At 36.9% G+C, this 26,375-nt stretch overlaps 1 protein-coding gene across 1 annotated transcript; it reads right to left on the bottom strand.

Annotated features, from left to right (window-relative positions):
• Positions 1–28: 28 nt before the first annotated feature.
• LOC115431643 (SR-related and CTD-associated factor 4-like) lies at positions 29–26,375 on the bottom strand. The gene is made up of 18 exons (XM_030152202.1): positions 26,143–26,375; positions 24,230–24,313; positions 23,866–23,910; positions 23,578–23,739; positions 23,371–23,488; positions 23,121–23,245; positions 22,886–23,032; positions 22,707–22,780; positions 22,237–22,333; positions 21,983–22,066; positions 21,693–21,778; positions 21,220–21,401; positions 20,173–20,273; positions 19,972–20,085; positions 19,720–19,876; positions 19,533–19,627; positions 2,632–2,770; positions 29–856 (listed from the first exon to the last, which is right to left on the bottom strand). The coding sequence occupies exons 1-18, from the start codon at positions 26,170–26,172 to the stop codon at positions 453–455; spliced, it is 2,244 nt and encodes a 747-aa protein (XP_030008062.1). The 5' UTR covers positions 26,173–26,375; the 3' UTR covers positions 29–452.

The following is a 26,375-nucleotide window of genomic DNA, read 5'->3' as shown; positions in this document are numbered from 1 at the left end:
AATGCTCTGGTAAATAATGAAACATCAGTGTAGTACAAAGGCATTTTACTAAAAAACAAAATACCAAAAGGTATGAGTAATTTTTGTCTTTTTTTTTTTTTTTTTACAATCTTCTTCCATACACAAAAATGTCATGAGGGAACAGTCTCAAAAATACAGACTTTGCCTTTGTTTTTACTTCATTACTACCAGGATTACAGATTGGAGGTTAAACTAGACTCAAAATGTACAAAACGGATAACAAACAGCCACAGGCATGTACAGTATATACAGCAGAATGTCCCTTCAGTGGTACACTTTAAGTAGTTAAAAGCAGAGATCACATTGGGAACACTGTGTCTTGGTGTGAAGTAAGTATTCGAAGCTTCTAAAGGGGAATCATTCAAGGAAATCCAGATATTTATGAGTCTTCAGCCTCCTTTACACTCCTATTATTTTCATTTGGTCCTCCTCTACCACCTCCCTCTGGGGAAGGGGAGGGGCCCGAACGCCAACGGCCTCCCGTTTCGGAAAGGCCTCACCTCCATGGCCGGCTGCTGGAAAGGAGGACGACGAGGAGGGAAAGCCAATGGAATCCTGAATCTGTCTGGAGGGAACATGGGACCCCCGGGCAGCATTTGAGGAGGCATGTGAGGGATGTTCGGAGGCGGGAGGAACGGAGGTAGGTGAGGATTGGGGATCCCGGGGGGAGGCTGCAGAGGAGGCATGCCCGGCCTCGGAACCTGCATGACGGGGGGGCTCGGCAGGGTCATCATCGGTGCCGTGGGAGACCCCAGCTTGTGGTCGCTACCTGTATCTGAAGCACTTTTGTCGTCCAGATCGATGTTGGAATCCTCTGGAGGTTTTACACCGGCTGCTGCAAAAGATAATAAACACACCGCAGTATTGATACACACATACACATATATACTCCTTTAAAAAATAATTAAATAAATAAAAATAAAAAATCATTGGCTGCAACCTCCCCACACTAGAGGAACTGCACAGTTCCCGCTGCCTCAAAAGGACTCCAAACATTATCAGACACACTCCTCCTGGTCACAGTCTGTTTGAGTTGCTGCCATCAGGCGGACAGTATAGAAGCATTAAAGCTAACGACAAACAGGCTGAAAAACAGCTTCTACCCCACTGCAGTAAATGCACTGAATGCTGCTAAAAGACAGTGCAATAGAATGTGATTGTGTCTGTGTATTTTTACTTCTTATTCTATTTATTATGTGGTTTGTTTTTACAATGTTTTTATGTCAGATGAATGTATACCTTTAAGGATTGCACTTTATAATTTCATTGTACAGTCTACTCTCGTTAAACCGCCCGCCGTTATACCGCCATTTTCGCTCACCGCCGACCAAAACCATTGCACAAAAATCCCCAATGCGTTATTCCATTAGCTACCGCCATTTCCGCCTATCGCCATCCGCCAGCCCAGTTCCATGCACAAACAACACTTATACCATTGATTTCCCGACCGTTATACCGCCAGCGTGATTGCCATCGAGTACACATACAATGCACTGAAACAAACGCGCCAGACGCTGATCGCGACAAGCTACGAGTAGGTCTACGGAACGGCCACCGTTCATTTATCGCAGAACACTCAGTAGGTCAGGATGTCGGGAAGAGGACGTGGGATTAAGCCAAAGCCTCAAGATGATGGGGTGTCATTTCCCGACACGGTATAATAATGCTTAAAATGTTTCCCCACTTTAAATGATCCCTTACAACATAACAGAATCAAGATTTATTTAGAAACGCAATTAGAACGGGTTAACGGAGGCAGCATAGACATCATATAGTAAAGACATGCACATTATGGACGCAACCCGTTGTAACGCCATTTTCGCTATACCGCCAATTTGGCCGTGAACGGAAGTTGGCGGTATAACGAGAGTAGACTGTACAATGACAATAAAGATGTACCGTACTTTCCGGACTATAAGCCGCTACTTTTTTCTTGTTTTAAACCCTGTGGCTTATACAACGATGCAGCTCGAGTATAGATTTTTACGGGCTACCAGCTTCCAGGGGGTGCTCTAGCAGGAAGCGCAAAGGTGAGACAGACAGGTGGAAGAGGTGATGTGAAGAGGAGAAGTTTTAAGCTTAACTTTTAACAATCATTTTGCGTGTCATGTACAAACCCTCATCATGGAAAAAACACGAAGAAATGCATATGATGCAGCTTTTTAAGTTAAAAGCAATCGACGTGTCTGTCCAAGAAGAAAATAGAGCTGCTGCACGGAAGTGCCACTGAGAACGACAATGGAAGAGAGACTGAGAAGGAGTGTGACGGAGCCTTCCTGAGGCTGTTCAACTCTAACACCGAAGAAGACGACTGCAGTGGTTTCAATGAGCAGAAGGAAGATGAAGATAGCGATCAATGACTTTTCTGGGTTTTTTAACCAGCTGTTCCTGCCGTGTTACAGGCACTGTTTGGAAAAAAGCAGTTAAGGTATGGAAATAAATATTTAAATAATCTTTCTGTTTACCATCTTTCTGTGTAAATACCTCATGTTACATCGTGGACACCTGCGGCTTATAGTCAGGTGCACCTTATAGTCCAGAAAGTATTCTATTCTATTCTATTCTATTCTATTCTAAACCTGCCAACATTTTACTCTGTGTAATTCTTACTTGGGGCTAATTTCGTGGGGTCAAACTCTTTGGGGATGAACGGAGCTCCTCCTGGGGTTATGGGTGTAGGCGACAGCATGATGGGCCCTGGAAAAGCAGGCGGACTCCCCATGGGCGCCGACTGTTGAACCGGCGGCACCTGGAACACACAAACACAACAGCGTCGCAAATTAAACTCCAACTGAAGCCAAGAAATTAGAGCTGCACGATATATTGTTTGAACATCATCCTCACAATGTACGTGTGTGCAATAGTCACATCGCAGGTCCTGCAATGTCAGAGGCAGATGAACTCAGTGTGTTCTCGTCTCATTTTAAGGGTACCTGACACACACTACGTGCAGCGATCCACCAATCACAATCTTTCTTAATCAGTTTGGAGTGAGTCGCTGGTAACAACATTGAAAAATGAGCCACAAACAGGAGAAAATCACCGTAAATGAAGACTTGGTGCCAAAAAGAAAAGCAATGTCAGTTATCTGGAATTATTTCAGCTACAAGAAGGATAATACTGAAACGTGTTCTGCATTGATACTGCCTTCCAATTGTTGTCACACGGAGACGTAACATAACTAAATTGTTTGACCATTTGTGTCGGCACTACACAGATATTTCATATCGCAATATACACTACCGGTCAAAAGTTTCAGAACACCCCAATTTTTCCAGAATTTCATTGAAAATGATACAGTTTAATGTCTTGGTGTACTCTGAAATTAAAGCATAGAACAAATGAACAACTGAAGTTAAAAAAGAAATTATGGTCTCTCTGATAGAGGTCTCTACACTGGCTCCCTGTCTCTCAGAGAGCAGACTTTAAAATTCTCTTGCTAGCATGTAAAGCACTGAATGGTTTAGGCCCAAAATACATCAGAGACCTTCTAGTCATCTGGTGCAGGTCTGCTGTGTTCCAAAAGTCAGAACTAAACATGGAGAATCAGTGTTCAGTTTCTATGCTCCGTATACCTGGAACAAACTACCAGAAAATATCAGGTCTGCTGAGAGTCTGAGCTCTTTTAAGTTGAGGTTAAAGACTCACCTGTTCACTGCCTTTGACTAAAAGGCTTTCGACTTTAAATTTTATATTCTCTTTCAAAACTTTGCACTGCAACTCTTACTTTAATATGTGCGTGTTTTTATATTTTTGGATTTTATGTGCTGTCTTCTTACTTGCTGTTTTTAATCACCTTTTACATGTTTCTTTTAGAATGTTTTAAATATGTTTCTTTTTCCCTGTCGTATTTCAATGTCCTATGTGAAGCACCTTGAATTGCCTTGTTGCTGAAATGTGCTATACAAATAAACTTGCCTTGCCATGGAATCGATTTAGAAACCCATATGTATTCTAAACGTTTGACTCATCACAGTAGCCACCTTTGGCAGATATAACAGTTGAACACACTCGTGGCATTCTTTCTACAATGGAAGTCAAATATTCTTCAGAAACTTCTTCCCAACTGTTGCAGAAGTTCTCATAAATGTGTAACACTTGTAGGTTGCTTTGCTTTCACTCTTCTGTCCAGTTCATCCCAAACCAGCTCCATGGGGTTTAAGCCTGGAGACTGTGCTGGCCACTCCATGTTTTCAAGCGTACCATCTTGTTCTTTTTATTTCAGGTAGTTCTGCTGTAGCTTGGACTTCTGTTTTGGGTTATTATCTTGCTGTAGGATGAACCCCTGACCAACTAGGCATTGCATCCCAGAGGACAGTGCATGGCATAGCTGCAGAATGCTGTGGGAGCCGTTTTAGTTCAGGGTGCCTTTCACTCTGTACAAGTCACCGACCCTGGATCCAGCAAAACAGCCCCAGACCATCACACTTCCTCCTCCATGTTTGACAGTTGATGTCCCACACTGAGGAACCATCCTTTCACCTACTCGACGGCGTACACAAGTCCTGCAAGATGAGCCGAAGATTTCAAATTTGGATTCATCAGTCCATAACACCTCCATTCTTCCAGTCTTCAGTAGTCCACTGGTGGTGTTTCATGGCCCAGCCAAGCCTCTTTTTCTTATTCTGAAGTCTCAGCAATGGCTTTCTTGCTGCAATTTGACCCATCAAACCTGCAACTGGAAGTCTTCTCTTCAAAGTGTAAACTGAGACTTGCTTACTACAACCACTATCTTCACTGTGCTTGAAGCTGTTGTCCTGTGAGTCTCCTATCACTCCAGCTGTTGACTGTCAGAAACTTGTCTTCTGATTCTGTTGTGTCTTTGGCTCTTCCAGACCTCTTCCTGTCAGCATTTCCCCCAGTTTTTGAGTGCCTTTGGATGGTGAAGGAAACTGGACTGACTGACACCTGGACTTTCTTGGCAACTTCTCTGTAGGACAGACCTACATTTTTAAGTATTATGATGGTCTGTCTCGCTTCTATCGTTAATTGCCTTTTCCTCTTTTCCATTTTTGTAGTAACACACTACTTTCTGCAGTACAATACTGTTCAAATAATGCTCACAACGGTATGGTACCAAAGGGTGTTCCAACACTACTTTCATGCAGACAGAGGGGGTTGGAAGTAGGGATGTTACAATTAGCGGTAGAACGATAAATCGTGGTAAAACTTCCCGACGGTTAGTATTACCGTTTAAATTCTAATTATGATAACCGTGTTTGATTACCACACTTTTAAACACAAAGAGAGAGAAAGAGCGAGAGAGAGACTATCTATGAAAAAGAAACTAAAACAACTTAAACTTGATATGGAAAATGGTCAAACAAGGTGCCATCTTTAATGCACATTTGTATGTTTGATGTTTACATGTTAATATTTGAATGTTTCTGCCAACAGAAAGTACATTGTACCTATTTTATTAGTTTTTTTTTTAAAATACAACGTGGTTAAATGAATTCAGTGTGTGTATAAGTACTTTTTTAACATTTTGAGCACATTTCAACAATACCATAATAATAATAATAACCGTGATAATTTTAGTCACAATAACTGTGATATGAAATTTTCATATCGTTACATCCCTAGTTGGAAGTAATTCAGAAATGTTGGGACACCCGGAGGAATTTATAGCACCAACTTTCGAGGCTTCATCAACCTCCATTGCTACAGAACTGCTGTAAGTTATTAACCCATTTCTTGTTGACCTTTTGTATAATTCTGAAACGTACATTATTTTTCAGTTTTGTTTAACCTTACCTTTTTTTTTTTTTTTTAACCTCTGGCAGTTCTCCGCTTACCTTTGTACCATTTCAAGCTTTTCATTGGACTTGAACTGCTTAAATTTCAATACAAAACTGGAAAAACTAAAACTTTTGACCGGTAGTGTATATCGCAGGGTTAAAAAAAAAAAAATCACAATGTTAGTTTTTTCCAGTATCGTGCAGCCCTATAAGAAATGACACATTTGGCTTTGTTTGCACAGCACGAAGCAGCTTCTTGATAAATACTATTTCTATTTCATTCGACTACACACGTTTAAATCTCACTGTACATTATTTTACTCTAAAGCTGTCCAAACTGTCACATTTATACAGGGGCTGTTAAATTGCATGTATTAATTTAGTGTGACATTGCTGAAATAATCTTGTTTAATTGCAGGATTACTAGCTGAAGAGGATCCAGACAGTCATTCTATAAATCAGATACTTACCCTTATACATGTGCAAACATCACCCAGTTATGAACAGTTCTGGTTTTTCTTTTTTTTTTTCATGCTAAATGGTATAAATAGTGAAGTATAAATTCATTACACGTCTCCTTTTTGCAAACACAACCTCAAAGCTCTGTTTACAACATTTAAGTGTGTGTGTAAGACGTGTTATGAACATGGACACAGGACATCCCATAAACATACAGATTCATGCGTGTATAGAGCTCCGTAGTTTAACTTTTGAGTACAAATAGAACGTGCATGTCGGGGGATGTTTGACATCGCAGAGATTAGGATAAAAATCAGGGGTTGTAATTTTATGACAGATGGTAAATTTTATACAAAACTAAATTTTTCAACATCAAATTTAGGCACTTTTAAAGGAGTGATATTTTGCTTTTTTAAAATGGAATTACTAATTTTCAAACATTTCCCTATGGTCTTCATAAACTGTAAATGCCATGCTTGGGTCTGAATTCTTCATTAATTCAACTCCACAGGTCCATCTTCAACTCTATTTCTGAGTAGTGACACCAGAAAGGTCATTTTGAGCGCTGGCCCTTTAAATGCAAATGAGCCACTTCACACCCCACCCCCTCTGTGCTGCTCTGTCCCGCTCAGCCACTTAAGTGTTCATTAATACAACCAACGACTGAATGTTTGAGGTAATTGGCTCGAAGTTTGGACATATTTTCAGTATGGACTGCTGCTGCTGCTGCCAAACAATTTTGTCGTACTCGGAGAAATGTTCGTCGGAAGTCTTGACCTTATATGTGCAAATGTCGTGACGTAACTAGTAATAGACATAACAAATTAAGCAGGAATTAAAACAGGTTGTAGAAATCCACTCGATTTTTGCTGGAATGAATACAAGGATAGCTTTGCAGCACCTGGAGGGTTCAAATTCAAACTTTATGAACCATTAGGGTCCAAATACACAAATAAATGAACCAAAGACTATTAAAAGTGGCTTTAGTAAAATATGACCCCTTTAAGGGTCATTTTCAAATTTTTCCAGCACATCACTTTGTCGCTTGAGTAAAATCCATATCTATAGGAATACATACATTCATGATTTTTTTTTTTTTTTTACTATTTATCACAGTGATGTATATTGTATTATGCTATAAACATCTAAAATGATGTTTCATAATAGCAAAAAGTTAAAAAATTAAAGAGGACAAAGTTTTATCCAAAAAAAAAAAAAGGGAAGCCACTTGGTGTTCTTCAAACACACTCGCACCAAGACAAAGATTAAGATAAAAATGTACCTGGGAGCACCCATGAATTCTCATTTTTGACATTAAAGTTTTATTTTTCAGAATGTCTCACCTCTCTGTAAATAGCTTTGGTTATAACTGCAAGTATTTTCAAGCACTTACACTAAAATTCAAGCACTTTTCAGAACTTGAAAACACATTTTCAAGGATTTCAAGCACCTGTACAAACCCTATACTACATCCATGTACATTGTTTGCTTTTTCTATATTACCTGTAAAACTCAAACTAATACATGTATAAATGTACTGCTTAGAACTGAAAACATATTCCTTGTAGTCGACACATCCTTTTGTTTTAGACTCAGACCTGAAACACTCATTAAACTTACAGGTACAGACCCCAGTAAGAAAGTGTAAAAAGTACTAGAGGAAGCAGACTTTGCCGTGAAACGACGTTACATACATACACAAAACACAATTCAGTTTAATCTCAACTACGCCACACAGAAATATTTGCATATTTTGAGATAAAAAAACTGCATGCATTTATATTAATACAGCTCTAAATCCTATCAGCTGATAATGTTATGCTACTGGTGAATAATGGCTAGAATATAAATAGAAAAAAAACAACATAAAACCAGATGAAATGCAGTAACTTTCCTCCTGGGCCTCATAGCTGATGTAATTATTATTCTATATTCCTAGAACTGAAGATGAATATCTGACCTTTTCAGGAAGAACATTTAATGTGAAGAACTAAACAGTAATTATTAGACATACCCTTTATTTGGCAGGTTCTCTTGTTATGTAATATAATGTATAAATGGTTTGTTTATAGGTTTACAGACCTCATACGGCATATAACGTATGAAGTTAATGTCACTAGAAAGGCCTCTGTAAATGTATATTCACTTTTGGAAACGTTAACTGAATCAGTGAGAGCCAAGTTGGACTGAAAAATCCATAATATAAATTAATAGAACATTCATTATATACAATATGCTTTGAAAATACGTGCGTTAAATACATGTGAAGGTTGTTTTATGGTAAAACATGTCATTTGAAACATAGTAGAAACATAAAATATTACACTGCAAGTATATGTTATGTATGCAAATCCTTACTTGTGTTGAAATATTATCAGTAAAATGTAGCTATTCGATGCATGAAAAATAAAAGAAATCATTGTGTAATAAATTCATGTGTTTAAATGTGTTTTAGATTTATTTTACTGCTGTGGAGGTTTATAGTTGGACTTATTTCAACTGCTTTATATACTGGTGGTTGTTTCTACATAATCTACATCAATGCATAACATTTTCTATCATCATATTTGTAGTGTTAAAAAAGTTGGTTTGTCATGAACTTAGAAAAACAGGATTTTTTTTCTGTTTTAGTGTCAGTGTAATCTAAGAGGATTTAAAAGTAGGTAATCTGGTTTAGAAAGAAGAGCCGATAAAGGAACACTTCATCCCTCTGTGCATCACAAACACTGAACATCTACAGATTTGAAGATACATGACTTACACTGGACAAGACGATGAAAAAAAGTATAACCTGAGAAGAAACAGAGGAGTAAAAAAGTACAATGTTCATCTCTGAAATGTAGTAAAAGTGTTGAACTAAACCACAGGTGTCAAATATACGGCCCGTGGGCCAAAACCAACCCACCAAAGGGTCCACTTCAGCCCGTGGGATGAATTTGTGAAATGCAAAAATTACACTGAAGATGTTAAAGCTGTGTATCCCTTTTGTCACCAATTTTATATCAAATCTGTAAAACTTGAGTCATATCCTAAGTATCTCGAATCCGTAGGGCTTTCCATGATTACTCACCTGAATCTCTTCCCTCATGGTGAACAATTTCGAAGTGTACTCCACCATAAACAATCCATTCGTTTACAAACAGAGCCCGTAGGTCACTCAGGCATTTTTGGAAATTTGTTGTGACGTACATTGTGGAAAGCGGAGCTCCACGGAGCCGGAGTTGCAGCTACTAAATAAAAGAAAAAATTGTAATACTTTAATATCTATATAAATAATAAAGAATAGTCTCTACTTTGGTAAAGACTAATGGGGATCCTTAAATAAAGAAATAAAGAAACAACAAACATGTCGACCAAGTGAAAGCAGGTGCGTGGAGCTCCGCTTTCCCCAAAGCACGTTGCGACAAATTTCCGAAAATGCCTGAGTGACCCACCGGCTCTGTTTGTAAACAAATTGTTTGTTTATGGTGGAGTATACTTCGAAGTTGTTCACCATGAGGGAACAGATTCAGGTGAGTAATCATGGAAACACCTACAGATTTGTGATACTTAGGGTATGACTCAGGTTTTACAGATTTGATAAAAAATTGATGATGACAGCCATACACAGCTTTAATAATCAGTGGTCATTTTAGTTCAGGTTCCACATACACACCAATATGATCTAAAGTGCATTAGACCAGTAAAATACTGTCATAATAACCTATAAATAATGCCAACTCCAAATATTTCTTTTAGTATAAAAATTAAAATTACATGAAAATGTTAACATTTAGAAACTCTCCTTTCACAAAAAATGGGAATAAACTTAAAAATAAACCACCTGAAAAATCTTGAGAAGTGTAATTGTACCAATATTCTGCCTGTTACTACAGGTTTTGTGCATTTGTAGATCCACTGTGATCTGTAAGTTGTAATAATACATATGTAAATGATACCCTGAGGCATAATATTGTTAAAACTGCACTTACATTTCTTAAGACATTTCATGTTATTCCCACTTTTAATTACATATATTCCTAATGTAATTGTACTTTTCTTCACAGCTATTATTTTACTGGTCCAGCCCATTTCAGATCACATTGGGCTGAATGTGGCCCCTGAACTAAACAGATATGCTCTAGTTACGTACATTAAGTACATATAATACTTCAATAGCAATATGTATCCTTAATTTCCACTGTTCATAAATAAACTGCATACTTACTTACATATATATATATATTTTTTATATTTATTTATTTTTTTTAAATCTGTACTTTCAATGCATTCAACCTACAAATCTGTACTTAAAAATGACTGAGTGCTGGTGTCAGTCATTAATCAGATCTAGTCATAAGTCATATCCTACCAGTCTATTCATGGTGATCACCTTAGAACAGTCAGTTACACTGTGGTGCTGTTGACTAAATTATGTATTTAAGTCATACTAGTATAGAATTCAATATGTGTTTGTGTCAGAATGTTACTTTCTGACTGTGCATTTATGCAACAAATACACAAAATGGCCTTATCAATACATTTTTCAATATAAACAGCAGCAAAAGGGAAAAAAAAGTATAGAAAGTGTGTTTACCTTTTAATTAGGTTCAGTGGGGTTGAGATTTTTATGAGTTATCCCTGCAGATGAGTCACAAAATAATTATTTCTCACCCCTTAGTGCTTCAAGGCTTTAGTGTTTCAGATGAGCCTTTCTGAGGATGCTATTCCCATAAAAGCTACAATAAATCAGTGGTCACATCTAAATGTTGACCTAATCTGGTACATCTGCTGTCTGTTATACATGCAGGCCACAGACTGTTTCACTCTAAAAACTTAAAGGAACTTAAATTTAAAACAAAAAAGCACTCAAACAAAAATAGGATTTAAACCCCACCAAAAAATGTATGCTAAGAGAAAATACGCTCCATATACTTACTTTGATGTGCTTCTCAAAGACAGAAATACAAGTTCTCTGGTCTTTAAACACTATTTGAACCCTTTGAAACTGTTCTGCAGATAAAGGCTGGATTAGGAAAAAAACATCTTTTAGGTTTTCAGGTCCTGATGTCTGGAACAAGCTTCAGTCTGAGCTCCATCTACAAACACATTCATTTGAGTGATTTTAAAGACAGCGTTAAAACTCTGGAACTAAGGCTGTTGGTCTGTAAATGTTTCAACTAACTGTATGTTTTTTCTGTCTTCAAATACTTTTATTGTAAAACTGTAATTATGTGACTATCTCTGACACCTCCCTTGGAAAAACAGATCCCCCATCTAAATGTGACCCACCTGGTTGAATAAAATAAACATTTTCAGGGATAGAATCTAGTAGCAATAAGAAAATAGTCAATAAAAGCATCCTGCAGTGGTAGTTTAGTTCAGTTAATGTCTTTTTAGTTAAAAGAGCCGTTATCTGGGTAATTTGGCCTTTTCAATGCATCTTTGGAAACTTTTCTAACAAAACACTGTTGGGATTTCCAAATGTTCACTACAACTTGTTGAAAGTAAAACCAATAATTCATCCCACTACAGGGTTTATAAAATCAAATCATTGTTTTTATGATCATGGTCCTGCAGGCTGTAAAAACTGTTAATATACAACTAAAGGAAATGGGGGGGGGGGGAAGCGGGTCAGAAGTTAAAAGTCCTGATGCAGGACTGTGGAACAGATTCAGAGGCGGCTACTGTTACCTTGGTGTTTGATTCTATCAACGGGAAACACAGGATACCAGCTTCTTTTATATGCAGAGCACTTCCACTGAGGAAAGCCCACGAGTCAGGCAGCTGCGACTGTATCTTTGATCAAGACTGGAATCACTGATGTGCATCAGCTTTTACCTTCGCCGGTGTGATCCCTTTGTGGTTTGTTTATACCCGCTATTCCCAGGCAAGACAGCGCAGAAGCTCCTCAAAACCTGCACTCAATCTCTGACAGCTTAGATTATCCACTAGTGGAAAAACATTACAGAAGAAAAATTAAAAAGGTCCATTTTATTCTGAATGAGCCTTTCGTTACCTTTCAACCATTCCACAGTCCAAGAGCGGGAATCCCAATATCCGAAGGTCACTCACCTTTGTGAGGCTTCATTTGAGTCTGTTGTTCCTACATGGGTCTAGATCAGATCTGTTGTATTAGTTGAAGTATACGAAGATTTCCCCTTTCCTTGAAATGTCACTTCATTTGACAACGACTGAAAGAAGAAGACCACTCAGGTTCTGCATTAGAATCCATTCACTGCATGTGAGAAGGAATCAGCGCCAAGACTCAAACCTGTGACGCAAGTTTAACCAATAACCCATAAAGACCCAGAGCTACTTTTGTGGCAGTTTCCAAATCAATCTTTCGTCTCATTTATCTTTTAAGTGATTTAGCACCTTTTATTACACTACTGTCCTCCATATTTTACATTTTTTCAGTGAAAATCAGGTATTTCCCCATATATTAACTAATTAATGCCAACAGACTCAACAAGTTGATCCAATAGGTCAGCCGCGTTGGAGCTGAACTCACTGACAGTGGTGTCGGAGGCGGATGTTGTCCAAAATCAGGACAATATTGGACAGTTCCACTCACCCACTCCGTGACATGTTGGCCAGTCACAGGAGGATGTTCAGTGAGAGACCAGTCCCACCCAAATGCACCACTGAACCACAGGAAACTATCAGACGGTATAATTCGTCATTATAACCACATAATTTTTAATAACACAATATTTTTGCACACTTATTTATGTATATTTTGTAATCATATTGATAATATATTGTCTAGTGCATATAGTATTGTATATTGTCTAGTATATATTGCACAAATTGCTGTTGTAATTGTCTTAATAGTGTTTTAATATGTACATTTGGTATATATATATATATATATATATACACACACACACATGTAAATCTCTTAATATGCATATATATATATATATATATATATATATATATATATATATATATATATATATATATATATATATATATGCATATTAAGAGATTTACATGTGTGTGTGTATATATATATATATATATATATATATATATACACACACACACACACACTTTTTCTTTCTTGTTGTATTGATAATTTCTTTCCTGCTACATTTTATTATATTTGAATGGAGCAACTGTGACACAAAATAACTTCCCTCTAGAATTAATAAAGTATTCTAATTCTGATGAATCATGTAGATGTTTATAAAAACACAGATTAAAGTTTAAGGTTATTATATCTGAAACAGACAAAACTGAAGAAAAAGTGACTTTTTCAACAACGAAATCAATAAGTGAACATAAGAACAAGTGTCTACAATGTAATTCATTCATCTTGTAGATGTCCATTAAAGCTCACTGTAAATTCAAATATAAACTGCAAAATCAAAGAAATAGCCACTTTGAGCAAAATATATTGTAAACTAAACTTAAAAACAAGAATTCATCCACTGTCATTGATCCAACTCCATGGGTTTTACTGGTGAATCGATGTTGTAGAAGATGACAGTGTTTCCACGGTAACTACGGAGCCTCTGAACGTCCAAATGAGTCATATCTGATGACCATGAAAAGACGACAAACTGTATTTTACACCAATTATTTACATGTATTGATAGGATTAGTGGATCAGAAGTGACTAAACATTTACATCAATAGATGAGTTTGATTACTAGAGGCTGTTTGGGTCTTTATGGGTTAAACAGTGAATTAAAACCAGAGTAAAATGACAAAAACATACGGTTACATGAATGAAATTTCTGAGCAGAAGTATTTTTCATTCTTCTTAGTTCTCTAGTTTCTCACTCACAAATTCCTCTTTGTTAAAGGCAGAGGGTTTAAAAATGCAAAACGTCTGTGTAACCCTCTGAACAGAACATCAGCCAGTCTTTATAATGTATGATTAACAGAATATAAAGTCACTAGCACTATAAATAAGTCAACTTTGAGGATTTTGAAAATGTACTTTTTAGGAATCATTTAGAAAGCATTTTAGTTAAGTAAGTTTTTCAGGAAACTCATTTATATGTGCCTAGTGCATTTAATGTTATTTTTTTTTATTACCAGATTTTTTTAATGCTGTGGTAAAACTGTATAAATTGTCCATCTTTGCATTCTCTAAAATGAAACATTGTGTGATATCCAAGCAGTGACTGGTTTCACTCGTCTTGACATCTGTATGAAGTTAAATATCACACCCAACAACATTAAAGACCCCGGCTGGATGAGACACTGTAATAACTGGTTTAAACAGCCTTTTGTTAAAATGTTTAGCTTAGATGAATGGACTCATCAGCCACAGGTCATATTCAACAATAGTATGACATTAAACACAGACCCACTTACTGTGCCAAGTACATCAATCCAAGCAGAAATGTATAAGATTTAGTACTGTCAAACGATTAAAATTTTTAATCAGATTATTCACAGGGTTACTGTGGATTAATTTTTATTAATCATGATTAAATATCATTAATTTTTTAAATCTATATTAATCGAGTTTCATTTTACATGAGCAAACAGACTCAAGAAAGGAATATATAGGCACTTAATGTGTTTATTAAACACCTTCAACAGTTTCAACAAAACATCTTGAAACAAAACACCTTGAAACTGTCCCATTGTGGGGTTTTTTGTCCTCATATTTCCATCCAGAAGGCCAACGTGCTGTTTAGTATCTTCCATTTTTATCAGTTGGTTCTGCTGCCTGTCACTACCGGATCAACTGCCCATTTGTTCATGCTCGACGCTAACTCTATTTGGACAAACCGCCCCAAATGCATTGGCAGAGACATTGTCATTCTGCGGTGTAGATGGATTAATTGCGTTAAAATTTTTAATCAGATTAATTCTAATGATAAATTAATCCGCGTTAACGTATTAATTTTGACAGCCCTAATAATATTAAAAATCATTCACCTCAAGATCATTACCCTTGGTGCGGCAGACAGCGATTTTAGGTCACTGAATTTTTAGACCTTTTCACAAAATTCAATCCTGCAAACTGAGGAATGAATGAAAAAAAGTGAGATATTGAAAATGTATGAGGATTCTTTTAATGCATCACATAATGGCCACATCAGGGAATTTGACACGAGTCAAAGGTGCAGAGCAGACTGGGCACAACCACAAAGACAAAGAACGATCAAAGTCCTGGAATGGTCCAGTCCTACAGGTACATGTGATGGGAAATCGGATGGGAAAGACAGACCAGTTTTACTTCAGTTGATGAGACTTGGACAACCAATTTCTCATTAGCTCAGTTGGAGCGCAGTGATTTGGACATAGCAGAAGCTGCAGCAATATCCTTGAAGACGAACATGTAATGAAAGGATGCTGCTTGAAGCGCAGGTGTTTTTGAGTACAGAGAAGATGGTCTAACATTGGTATCCAAAGGCAACAAAACATTTAGAGTCTACCCAGTTCCATGAGGACCTCTTTCATTTAAAAACAGCACATATGGTCAAAGAAAGTGCAAATTTAGGTTGAGAAATATTTTTTCTGCCAAGGATTAACAATGTTATTACTATTGAAATGTACTTTAAAAGATCATAGTTTTGCACAAATGAAAGATTCCACAGAAAGTTTAGTAAAAATATATAACACTAACAATGTACTCACATGGAAACAAAAGTTGGACTAGTCTTCAAATAATTCACAAATTTAGATTTTGTCTCCGAGTAGGAAATGCAATATGTTTTGACAGTTGGACTCATCAAATGAATATGTAATGTTACAAATGCACCAAGTGAGACTTATGGAATTTGCTGTTTTATCCCTGATGGAAGTGTGCTTTATATTGGTAGCATGGGAGACAACAGAAAATGCATTTGTTTCTAGCTTTGCTTTTTTAACAGCAGCTATAGAATCAGTCAATCAAATTTTATTTATATAGCGCCAAATCATAAAAAAGTTATCTCATGAGACTTTACATATAGAGCTGGTCGAAACCAGACTCTCAAGCTAATTTACAGAAACCCAACAGAATACACTGTCAACTATGAACTCTATCTAAATATTTTATAGTGGTAGAATATAGGACTGGGTAAATGTCATAAACATTTATGATGACCTGCTCAAACACAAAATGAAAGTGAACATTGTAAACCCTGACAAAGTTTACATCTTCAAAAGCTCAAAAGCCACCAAACTTTCTGGCAAAACATGCTTTAAGTTTTACACTGACTCCTTGTTAGCCAGTGTAAGTAACATCATAATTTAGACCTCATTTACAGAAATGAGCCAGATGTAAGAATATGGGTTTTAGGAGCAGAACAGGGAATAAACCTGAAACTGTACCATGAGTCATTTCACCTGGGTTTTTACTGCGTCTGCTTTAGAAGTGGATTTTTCTGTGGATAATTTAATCAGTAGCAGCAGACCTCCGCATACAATGTCAGGTAAAGCAAGTGACAGATGACAGTGAAACTGAAACCTGCCATAAGCACTAAATTACATAGTTGAGAAATGGAGGAAAGAATTCTAAAAAGATTACCTCTGATCCAGAAAATGGAAGATGTGATTTGCATAAGCTGCCCTTCACTTTTATGAACAGTAACTTTACTTATTACGATGGCCTTGTTTTATTGGAAAATCCTCTTTCATCAACACATTGAAAAACCAACTTGAAAACACCTGTCTCTCCACCTTCATCTGCTGGTATCTTTTATCTGATCGTTTAGTGAGTTTCTTCTTGGGGATCTGTCGGCTTACCTTGTTTGCCCCTTTGACACTCTTCCTCCAATTCAGGCCTTACAGTGTCAGCAGGAACCAACAGTCAGATATTCTTGAACCCGATATAAGGAGGCTTTCTTCCGAGCGACGCGGTTAGTTTGCTAGTTTGTCTAGGTCGAGGCGTGTGGTGACCCTTTATATCAGCATGAACTTTAACTCATCACAACTAAACTTGCTTTTTGATAACATATCGGAGTATATCCACACTCAAATACTGTTTCTTCACTTTGCTCATCATTAGTAAATTTGTGAATTTGGGGTTCACACCCCTCACACATCCTTTATTTGAGTTCAGATATGTATAAGGATTTCCGACACAATGTCTGAGAACACGGCCAAACCCACACACACTCAACAACAGAGCTACCTGCTAATTAAAAACAGAAAGGATGAAGAGAAATGGATCCCTCCACACACACCACAGTAATAACTTTTTTTTGTAAGTCCCACTTTATTTGAATGTTAAACTGTACAATCCTGTACAAGATTACTTTGTGAAGATTCAGATATATTGCAAAGAAAATGAGAGACTGATGAGTAAGCATTGATGTATAGTGTTCATATCAGCAGAGGAGCTTATCTGAAGAAAATGAGTCTTATCACCGCGAGTCGTGAACAGATAACAACCATCCTAGTTAGTGTTTGCATTAAATATACACAATAAAACGAGCTGAAGGCAGGCTACACAAAGTTAAAACAATGCCAAATCTGACCACTTTATGGCAATTATTTACCACAGAAGGTTGTTTAAATGTTTGTTTATAAACAAAATTATATATATATATATATATATATATATATATATATATATATATATATATATATATATATATATATATATACACACTAATTTAAACAGTAATAGCTCAAACAAACTTAGGCTCTATGGATACAAGACATCCATAGAGAAAGACAAGAAAAAATGACTTTATTCCTTCCAAAAATCACAATTTTAGTTGAATGGTGCATAAATTATCTCATAGAAAAAAATTGTGAAATTTCCCCACATTAGGATGAATTAAGTCATATCTTACAAAAACCACAGTCTAGAAAATACTGATATTATTGAACTTCCTCTGACAATACAAATACACATCCTCTAATTTTGATACGAGTAAAATTAAGCATCATAATAGCACACTCATTTTGCCTGTTGCAGCAGCAAGTGGAGTGCTTTGGAAAGTACTGTGTATCATATAGCTTTTTTTCTGGTTATAGCCTAACAGAATCAGCAGAGGGTGCCAAAGTTCATGTTTCTCATAGATTTTCATGATTCATCTATTGTCCGTGCTAAATGAATGGAAATGTGTATCCAAGCAATACAGCAAGGTAAGGAATTTCAAGCTATTCTGACAGTATAAACTCCCATTTATGAGGAAAAGGCATAACCACCATGTAAAACTTAAGTACCTTATTATTATACTTTTGGCTTTTATAAGTTATGTCGTATATAACTTCATCAATTTGTCACCAATAGAGAGATGAGAGTTGATAGTCGCGGAAAAAATTATTAGACCATCAAAAGTCATCAAATACAATGGTTACGCAATCAAGTACTTACTCCTGTGTGTATCATGTGACTAAAACAGACAGAAAAGAAAACATGGAATGCCTAAAAGCACTGTTTTTGTCAGTACAATGCCATAGATATTGATGTAAGAACTGAAGTGATTTTGGTTATTATCAAGAAAACATGGAAAATGGGTAGATATCAGCTCTGAAATTTAACTCTTATGAGTTATTTTTGTTGTTATCATATTTGTCCACGCAAATGTACCTTTAATTGTACAAAGCATTAAAATGAACAAAAAACTGAAGAAAACAAGGGGTGGTCTAATAATTTTTTCCACAACTGTATGTACAACAGGAGATATGTCTATGGCATGGGGGCAAATTTTACTGTCAAACCAGTGGTGAGGCTTCACATTTTAATAATAGATATGACCCAGCAGATGAGAGTTAAATGTTTATTGTGAATCTCCCTAAAGATCTAAATGAAAACAAACATCTATTGTATGTGACGAGGTCATTCAATGTATTTTATTACTGAACTAAATACTGTCACGTAATAGTTTTGATGCAAGCGAGCCATCCGTACCTTCACTGTCCTTAACATCATAAACTAACCTGTAAACCCACTCAAAAGGCCAATGCCACATAAGGTAGAGACTACATGCATTTATCCTTCAGAGACACATTTAACAACTGTTTTTACAAGACCACATACGCCGTTTCTGATCACGGCAGTTTTATCTTGACATCCATCTCAGTAACTGGTTTCATAAAAGCCACGCGTAAACCACTCTGCGCCCAATAAAAGTAATTACCATCAACTAACCATGAAATGAACAATGTCTTTGTCCTCAGGGATGGTTTTTTTTTCCCACTCACTGCTGACTTTTATAGTAAGTCATCAGCGTTGTTTCTATGCTTTAAAAATCAGCACAGAGCCCTACAGACATTTATTAGAAAGAAAGTTGTTGTAGATAAGCTCCACTGCTCATACGCAATAATGTATTTGTTACAGCCTTCATAAGTGAGATTATAAATTAAGGCTCTAACAGCAGTTCTAATATTAAAAAGAAGGTGTGTAAAGACTATTAGTATTACCTGAATGTGGGCAGTGGCTGTTCCATCTGTTGGCATGTTTTCCACAGCTCCATTCACAGATGTCTGCTTATTGAGGTCCTTGATGTTACCCCACTCTGTTGGCACACACAAGGAAGGCAACTTCAGAAAAAACAGTCTCTCGATTGTGAATTGTTTTGATGATGGCAGTCGTCAGATCAGCATTTACCTGGATGTAGCGTCTCTGGGTCAAGCATACCCCCTTCCTGGTAGCTCTCCAACTCCTCGACTTTCACTTTGCTCCAGGGGATGTAGGTAACCCCTCGCTCCACATCCCAAAACTTTTTGTGTGCCACTTTTATACCTTTGTTCAAAGCCCAAGCAATCTAGGAAAAAAAGACAAGTAACTGTAGCAATCGCCACTAATACAAGCTCTACAGAAACACAGAAGGAAAAGAAATGGCCTTTGTAAAGTATGTACCTTAACAGGTTTTTGATTGACTTTGTATGATCCTCTACTGAGTTTGTTCAAAGCTGTGTAGGCATCTTGTCTATGGACCATAACAATATACGCACAACCCCTCGGAGGAATCATCTGGACACAGAGAAAAAACAATGTGTAATGACATTAGCTTTAGATCATAGAGGCTTGAACATACTGAACCAAGTTGTTTATCCTTACATTTATGGATTCAATCTGGCCAAACTCTTCCAGGAAGGACATCACATCAGCCTGCTGAGTTCTTTTGTCTAGCTGACCAACCCAAAGCGTCGTACTGCAAACTATAAAAACAAGAATAGCCACAAATGTGAAAACAGGACAAATAATCATGATGGTTTCTGACTGCATTTGCTGCCAAGTAAAATGTAAACACACTGCACAAATTACATGCTAAGTGGAGGCTTTCTAACAACCATTTGCAACATGCTCATAATTATCTCCTTCACTGCCTTTGTTAGCACAGTGCTACATCTGTCGAGACATAAATACGAGGATGTGAATGAAGTCTGAGCCTCCATGTAAACAAAACAGCAGCCTTGTGCTAAAACAACTTGCTCAAAATTAAAACTGAAGAGTACCTGATCTCAATTATTGGTACATACATGACGGATACACAGCAGTGTGTTCATAAAATATTACATTACCAGTCTGTAACTTTAAGATTATTCCTATCTAATGTAGAACCACCCACATCTAATTATAGGTTTAATTGCTAGACTTCTCTGATTTAGTTCTTTCAGATATCCACACCATGTTGTCCTTCGTTTGACAAATGCCATCACCTTTGCAGTTTAATTGTAGTGTTGCGTCAGACCTATTTCAGTGCTATGTTATGGTTCTGTTAGTGCCAGGACTGGTACATCCACTATCATTTTGGACTAGGGAGAAAACTGCCTGGGTTGTTTTTTTTTTTTTTTAATTTCTTTAAACAAATGTGCAGTGCTAAGTATTTGATACAGCAATACATCCTTCCTACAATAGAAAACAACTCATGAAAAGATGTACATTTCTTTTTTTTTTTTTTTACGCATTGCAAGGTTAACTGTAATAATAGCACACAGAAGGGCAGAAGGGAATTGCATCTTCATTATTAGTCACTGTGTCAAAGTGCAGATCTCTATGGACAACCATAACATTCTTACTGTCAGTACATAATGATCATGTTAATGATATCAGTGATATGACTTTCATATGAGATATCTCCAATACATCCAACGTGACACTTACCACTGAGTGTCTGACTTTTGATGCTGGGAAGACCTTTTTGTCTGCGTTCTCTGTCCTTCTCCCTTTCGTTCCTGTCTAAAGAACGAGAGCGAGATCTCCTACGACGTTCTCTAGAACGAGAACGTCGATGTCTCGACCTTCTTGAGCGGGAATTAGATCTTGACCTTCTTCTCCTGGGAGATCTGAAACACATAAATAAATCTGGTTGTTTATACCAATCATCCTAAGGAGAAGATTCTTGTTTTATAATATCCACAGCTACACCCACATACTGTGTCAGGGTGCTGCTTCCACACAACATTCTATCTTTTATGATGCAAACCTTACATGACAGCACTTACTATAGCAACTAACTATAAAGGGTGCATGCGCATAAAAGGTAATATATTATAGCATATTTACACAAATAACTAAGCCGCACACTAATGTATGTTTGGTAAGTCACCACTTGCACAGTAGTGCAACCCCTTTACCTGGAATTAGATCTGGATCTTGACCTCCTGCCATACGCTCTTTGTCTGCCATCCCGGTTCACAGAAGAGTCTTCTCTTAAATTTCCCTGAGAAAATGATTGGGGAAAGAACTATGAAGTCACAGGTGTTAAGTTTAGATGTAACACATAACAAAAAGACATAGGTGGTATAAGTAAGCCTTTACACTGGTTAACAACTTATGAATGGAGTTTCTAAATGCAAATGGAGGAAACTATTATGTGAATGTGACTAAATTTGAACAAGACCTAAAACAGTTTGAGAGGTTTTACCCGTGTTTGTGAATAAGGTTCATTCATGGAACCGTATCCATCTGGCATCATATGTGGAGCACTGTGATTCACTCCACCAATGCGCTGAGAAGGACAACAAAAATGAGCTGAAGCTGGGACTTCATACACCACGACAAATACATGATTCATCAAGACATTTTAAGTGTTCACAAAATAAGTGTGAAGATGTAATCCTTATAAAACAAAGTGTGAATACAGGAAGACATAATAACTAGATATATATAACTGAATACCTCAATACCACCAGTCTGTCCCATCATATGTGGATGAACATTCTCTTGGCTGGGCATCTGACCAGGAAACTGGTTAAGGATATTTTCAGCAATGCCTCTGTCATGAGAAAAGGTACAAATACTGTAAGTCTGAATTAATACACAAACAACAAACAAATTAAAATAAGAGAACTCTAGCAGGCCTTTTTGGTAACAATAATCCTCCAATTAGTACAAATACAAATGAAACTCATAAATATTTGAGAAAAAAAAACACTGAAGCAATAAGTTAACACAATGTGTACATGTAATCCACCATCTCCTTCAGTGCAGTTGTGAACAATAGATAAATGAGCAAAAAACAGAATAAATGTGATGGCAGTACATCTGTGTGGAAGCAGATGTTCATTCTGAGTCATTTTAACCCTCTTATGGTAAACTAGTGATCCTGCACCTTTCTTTACAAACATGTAACATTCCCAGAAACTCACAGAGAATGGGCACTGCCTTCAGTCGCCATCGTATCTTCGGGTTCATCATCATAATCAAATCGGTCAAGGAGTTTCTAAAAAAACAAAACAAAAAGTACAATATTTGTAAGAAAGTAAATAAAGGTAATTTTATCTTTGATCAGAGTCGATGATTTTGTGACAGTGAGCTATGCTATTACCTCAGCTAAAGAGCTTTTCTTCTCTGTGTGTGAACTGTACTGGTTGAGCTGTGCTGCAGGCATCTGAGATGGGTTTCCTATACTGTTTGCAATGGTGGCTGCTAGCGTCTTATCCGCCTGCTGGAAATTCTGGAGCATTCTCTGTAGCTGAAGAATTAAAAAGGAGGATTCATTTAGCAGTTACACTTGCTCTTTTTTTCCCTGAAATCAATTGGACATCTGATGAAGTACCCACCTCCTGACCATGAGGGGACTGAAAGAGCTGTGCCACAGCAGCTAAGGCATCAGGATTAGGAAGCTGGGGAACATCATGCACAACAGCAGCACTAGTGTCAGTACCCTGTGACACTGGTGTGGGATCTTGAGGAAAGAGAAAAGAAAAAACACAAAACGTAGAAGATATGAAGGACAAGATGTAAGCATAAAAACGTCGCTGAACAACATAACCACCGCTCGAAAAGAACTGTCATTTTAATTTCCTTTACCTTCCACTGCAGGAGCAGCTACAATGGCTCCACTGGCCATGTCCATTAGAGGCTGAATGATGTCCATGTCAAACACTCCATTTTTCTGCCACAAGTTTAGAACACGGACAATTTTGCTCTGAAGGGAAAAAACAAGCAATCCCATATTAACTGTTGTAGACAATAATAATAACATGGCAATACTCAAAAAGCAAATGCACAGAGTACCTTATCATCCTCTGGGCAGCGGTAAAGGTTCTGGAAGGTATCTGTGAAATTCTTCAAAAATCTGGGCCCAAAAACATCCTTGTCAACACCAAACTGATGCCGTGACTGTCGAACTATGGAATCAACCACGTACAAACCAGGAACTTTCAATTCTGGCTTACACTGACAGAGAAGAAAACAAATACACATAATAATGAGTTTATTCCCTCTAGTTAAGTTGTATTTATAATGTGCACAGAAAAATTAATGTTAAATGTTGCACCCACTAACACACTCTATTGTGCATACCTTCTTTATGAATTTCTCAACAATCTGGACAACATGTTTGTAAAGCTAAAAAGAAAAAAAAATAATTACCATTTAGTCACAATATACTTTATAATACTTGACTCACATAAATGGCCGTGTCAGTGGGGAAAAGCAATGAAAAATGTATCATGTATTTTATAAGACACAAATTGTTAAAGTAAACATCACAATGCTTCACAGCCAGCAGGTATCCACTTGCAGGCATAATTCACCTGTCAAATTTTCATTACAGGATTAAAACGTATGTCAGCTCTTAAAGGCTGTGCAAGGGGAGTACATATTTTCAATTCTTAGGATTTTTTCAGATTTATAACAGCTTTAATGTGACAGTAAAACTCTTTACCTTGATAGCTTTGATAGCTGATTTTGTCACAGACATCATCTTTGCTCTGGATATTGGAGGCTTCATGTCAATCATGGAGAAAAGCTGATGGGTATTGAAAAACAGGTAATTCAGGTCGTTGTACAAGAATATAAATTGTATGCAGTAACGTTGGAAAGTGTGTTGCGCCCTGCTCATTAGAAAAGGGCAAAAATCCATCACCTAACCTATAGTACAGGGACATTTTTCCAGCAGCACTATACAATAAGTAAATATCGCAAGAAACAGTGTCCACCTGTGCATATTACAGACTATTGCTCATATTAAATATAGGTTATCCCTGTTCACACAACACTTGGTAGGTCTGCAAACCAATTAAGTGTTTAGTAGTCAAGTGCACCTCCATAAAGGATATGTCAATACTCCTTATTTTAATGAACAAATTACAAATTGTGGTTCTTTGCACTAAATATGATTTTCACCTGAGGTAAACCCTTCTGGATTCTTAAAGGTCAATATAATAACACTGGCAGCCAATTAACTGCCCAATATCAGGCCTAAATGAAATGCCTGTCAGAAATTAAGTATTTCATTTATTACAATTTGAATAAACATCTCAGGCAAAGCAGAACACACACAAATAAGCCCTGAATATCAAAGTTACAGCAATAAATCAAACTGCTAAAAACACGTTAGTCTAAAATTAAACTTATTCTCATTTTTGATCTCTTTGTTTTCTTCCACCTTTGTAATTCCAGCTGTGAAGGCTAATATTAAGCCTATTGGCCACATTAAGAGCCAAGTCCAGCTGATATTGATAGTTTGTAAAACATTTATCCAAGCTGACTTATCAGTTAGAAACAAAGAAATATAGATATAACACAATCTCTTACTACAGACAGAGGCAAGTGGTTTTGATGATTAAATAACTGACTATATATAGATGATAAGAACATTGTGTTATACAGTCACATTTTCTGCTTGAGCTGAACGTACTCACTTTCAACATTACAAGGATATGAAGAAAAACATTAAAACTGAGGCAACCACAACTTTAACTCAGAGCTGTATTTTTGTCTGAAATGTCTTAAGACAGTACCTCAATTTCTGACATATATACAAATTTCGTAATATAACTTCAACATTTAGTGTGTGACGATAGTAACAACTTAACTGAATCTCTACATGTTTCTGCCATAACACCATCGCCTTACCAACTGATAAAATATGTCTACAAATGTAACCCAAAGAATACACAAACACAGATATAAATTTTAGTAGCAAAAACATTGAGATTTTCTATTACTTAGCTCTTAAAACATCTGTCAGAATAGGAGTGAAAGTTCTGCAATAACCTCTACACGGGAGACACTTGCCTTTACACACAAATTGTTGCTGCGTCAGATGTGAAACACAAGTGAAACTATGGACCTAAGAGGCCAAAAATAACATTAAATGCACTGCAGTAAAGGCTATGTTTAAGATAAGTCGGTTAAACACGCGTTATAAATGCACAAGACTGATTAGCGGTACGTTTTGCTTGTGTATCTAGATAATGGCATGGCACAAAACACACGACCTACACCTACTATGATCAGAGTAGGTCTACTGTAATGTTGAAGTTCTTGCTTTGGCCACACATTGCGTTTAGACAGTTGTTGTTGGAATAACGACAATTTACCATTAGCACGGCGTTAGCGTTAGCTACATTCGAGGCCTGGTGAGACTAAACGTTGAACTTTGTTGTATCAAATGAAACCCTTCCAGTTAATGTTTAGTAAAACATGTAAACGTAAAGACTGTTGTTTGCCTTTGAGTATGTAACTGTAAAAATGCAAATTATATCACTTAACATTAATACACATGACGTTAGTTAGCATTAGCTTTCAGCTAAAGCTGTAGCTACATGTTGTGTAAATGCAGGCAAACTTTACCTCCATGTTAAATGCGTTCACTGCTTCCATGATGATTTATTATGACAGGAAAAACTGCTCACAATAGTATCTGTTCAGTTACTCTTCCAAATCATAACCCTATGCACTTATTTAACTAACAACACATCGACTAACACCGTCGAAATGCGCAAATTAAGCCCTGATTCCGATAAGTGTACATTGCTAACTGCAGCTAAGCAAAGAAACGCCTGGCCTGGTTGGGTCCACCCATG

Source organism: Sphaeramia orbicularis, chromosome 13 (genome assembly GCF_902148855.1).
Source record: "Sphaeramia orbicularis chromosome 13, fSphaOr1.1, whole genome shotgun sequence".
Lineage (NCBI taxonomy): Eukaryota > Metazoa > Chordata > Actinopteri > Kurtiformes > Apogonidae > Sphaeramia > Sphaeramia orbicularis.
The sequence above is the reverse complement of the archived record's forward strand: the minus strand, read 5'-3'. Positions and strand labels throughout refer to the sequence as shown.

Excerpts from the sequence above, each read along its gene's own strand:
- LOC115431643 (XM_030152202.1), bottom strand. The coding sequence starts at position 26,172 with ATGGAAGCAGTGAACGCATTTAACATGGAG. Across the intron at positions 23,246-23,370 it reads AGCTGCTCCTGCAGTGGAAG|ATCCCACACCAGTGTCACAG; the intron begins GTAAAGGAAATT and ends TCTTTCCTCAAG. Across the intron at positions 21,402-21,692 it reads AGATCCAGATCTAATTCCAG|ATCTCCCAGGAGAAGAAGGT; the intron begins GTAAAGGGGTTG and ends TATGTGTTTCAG.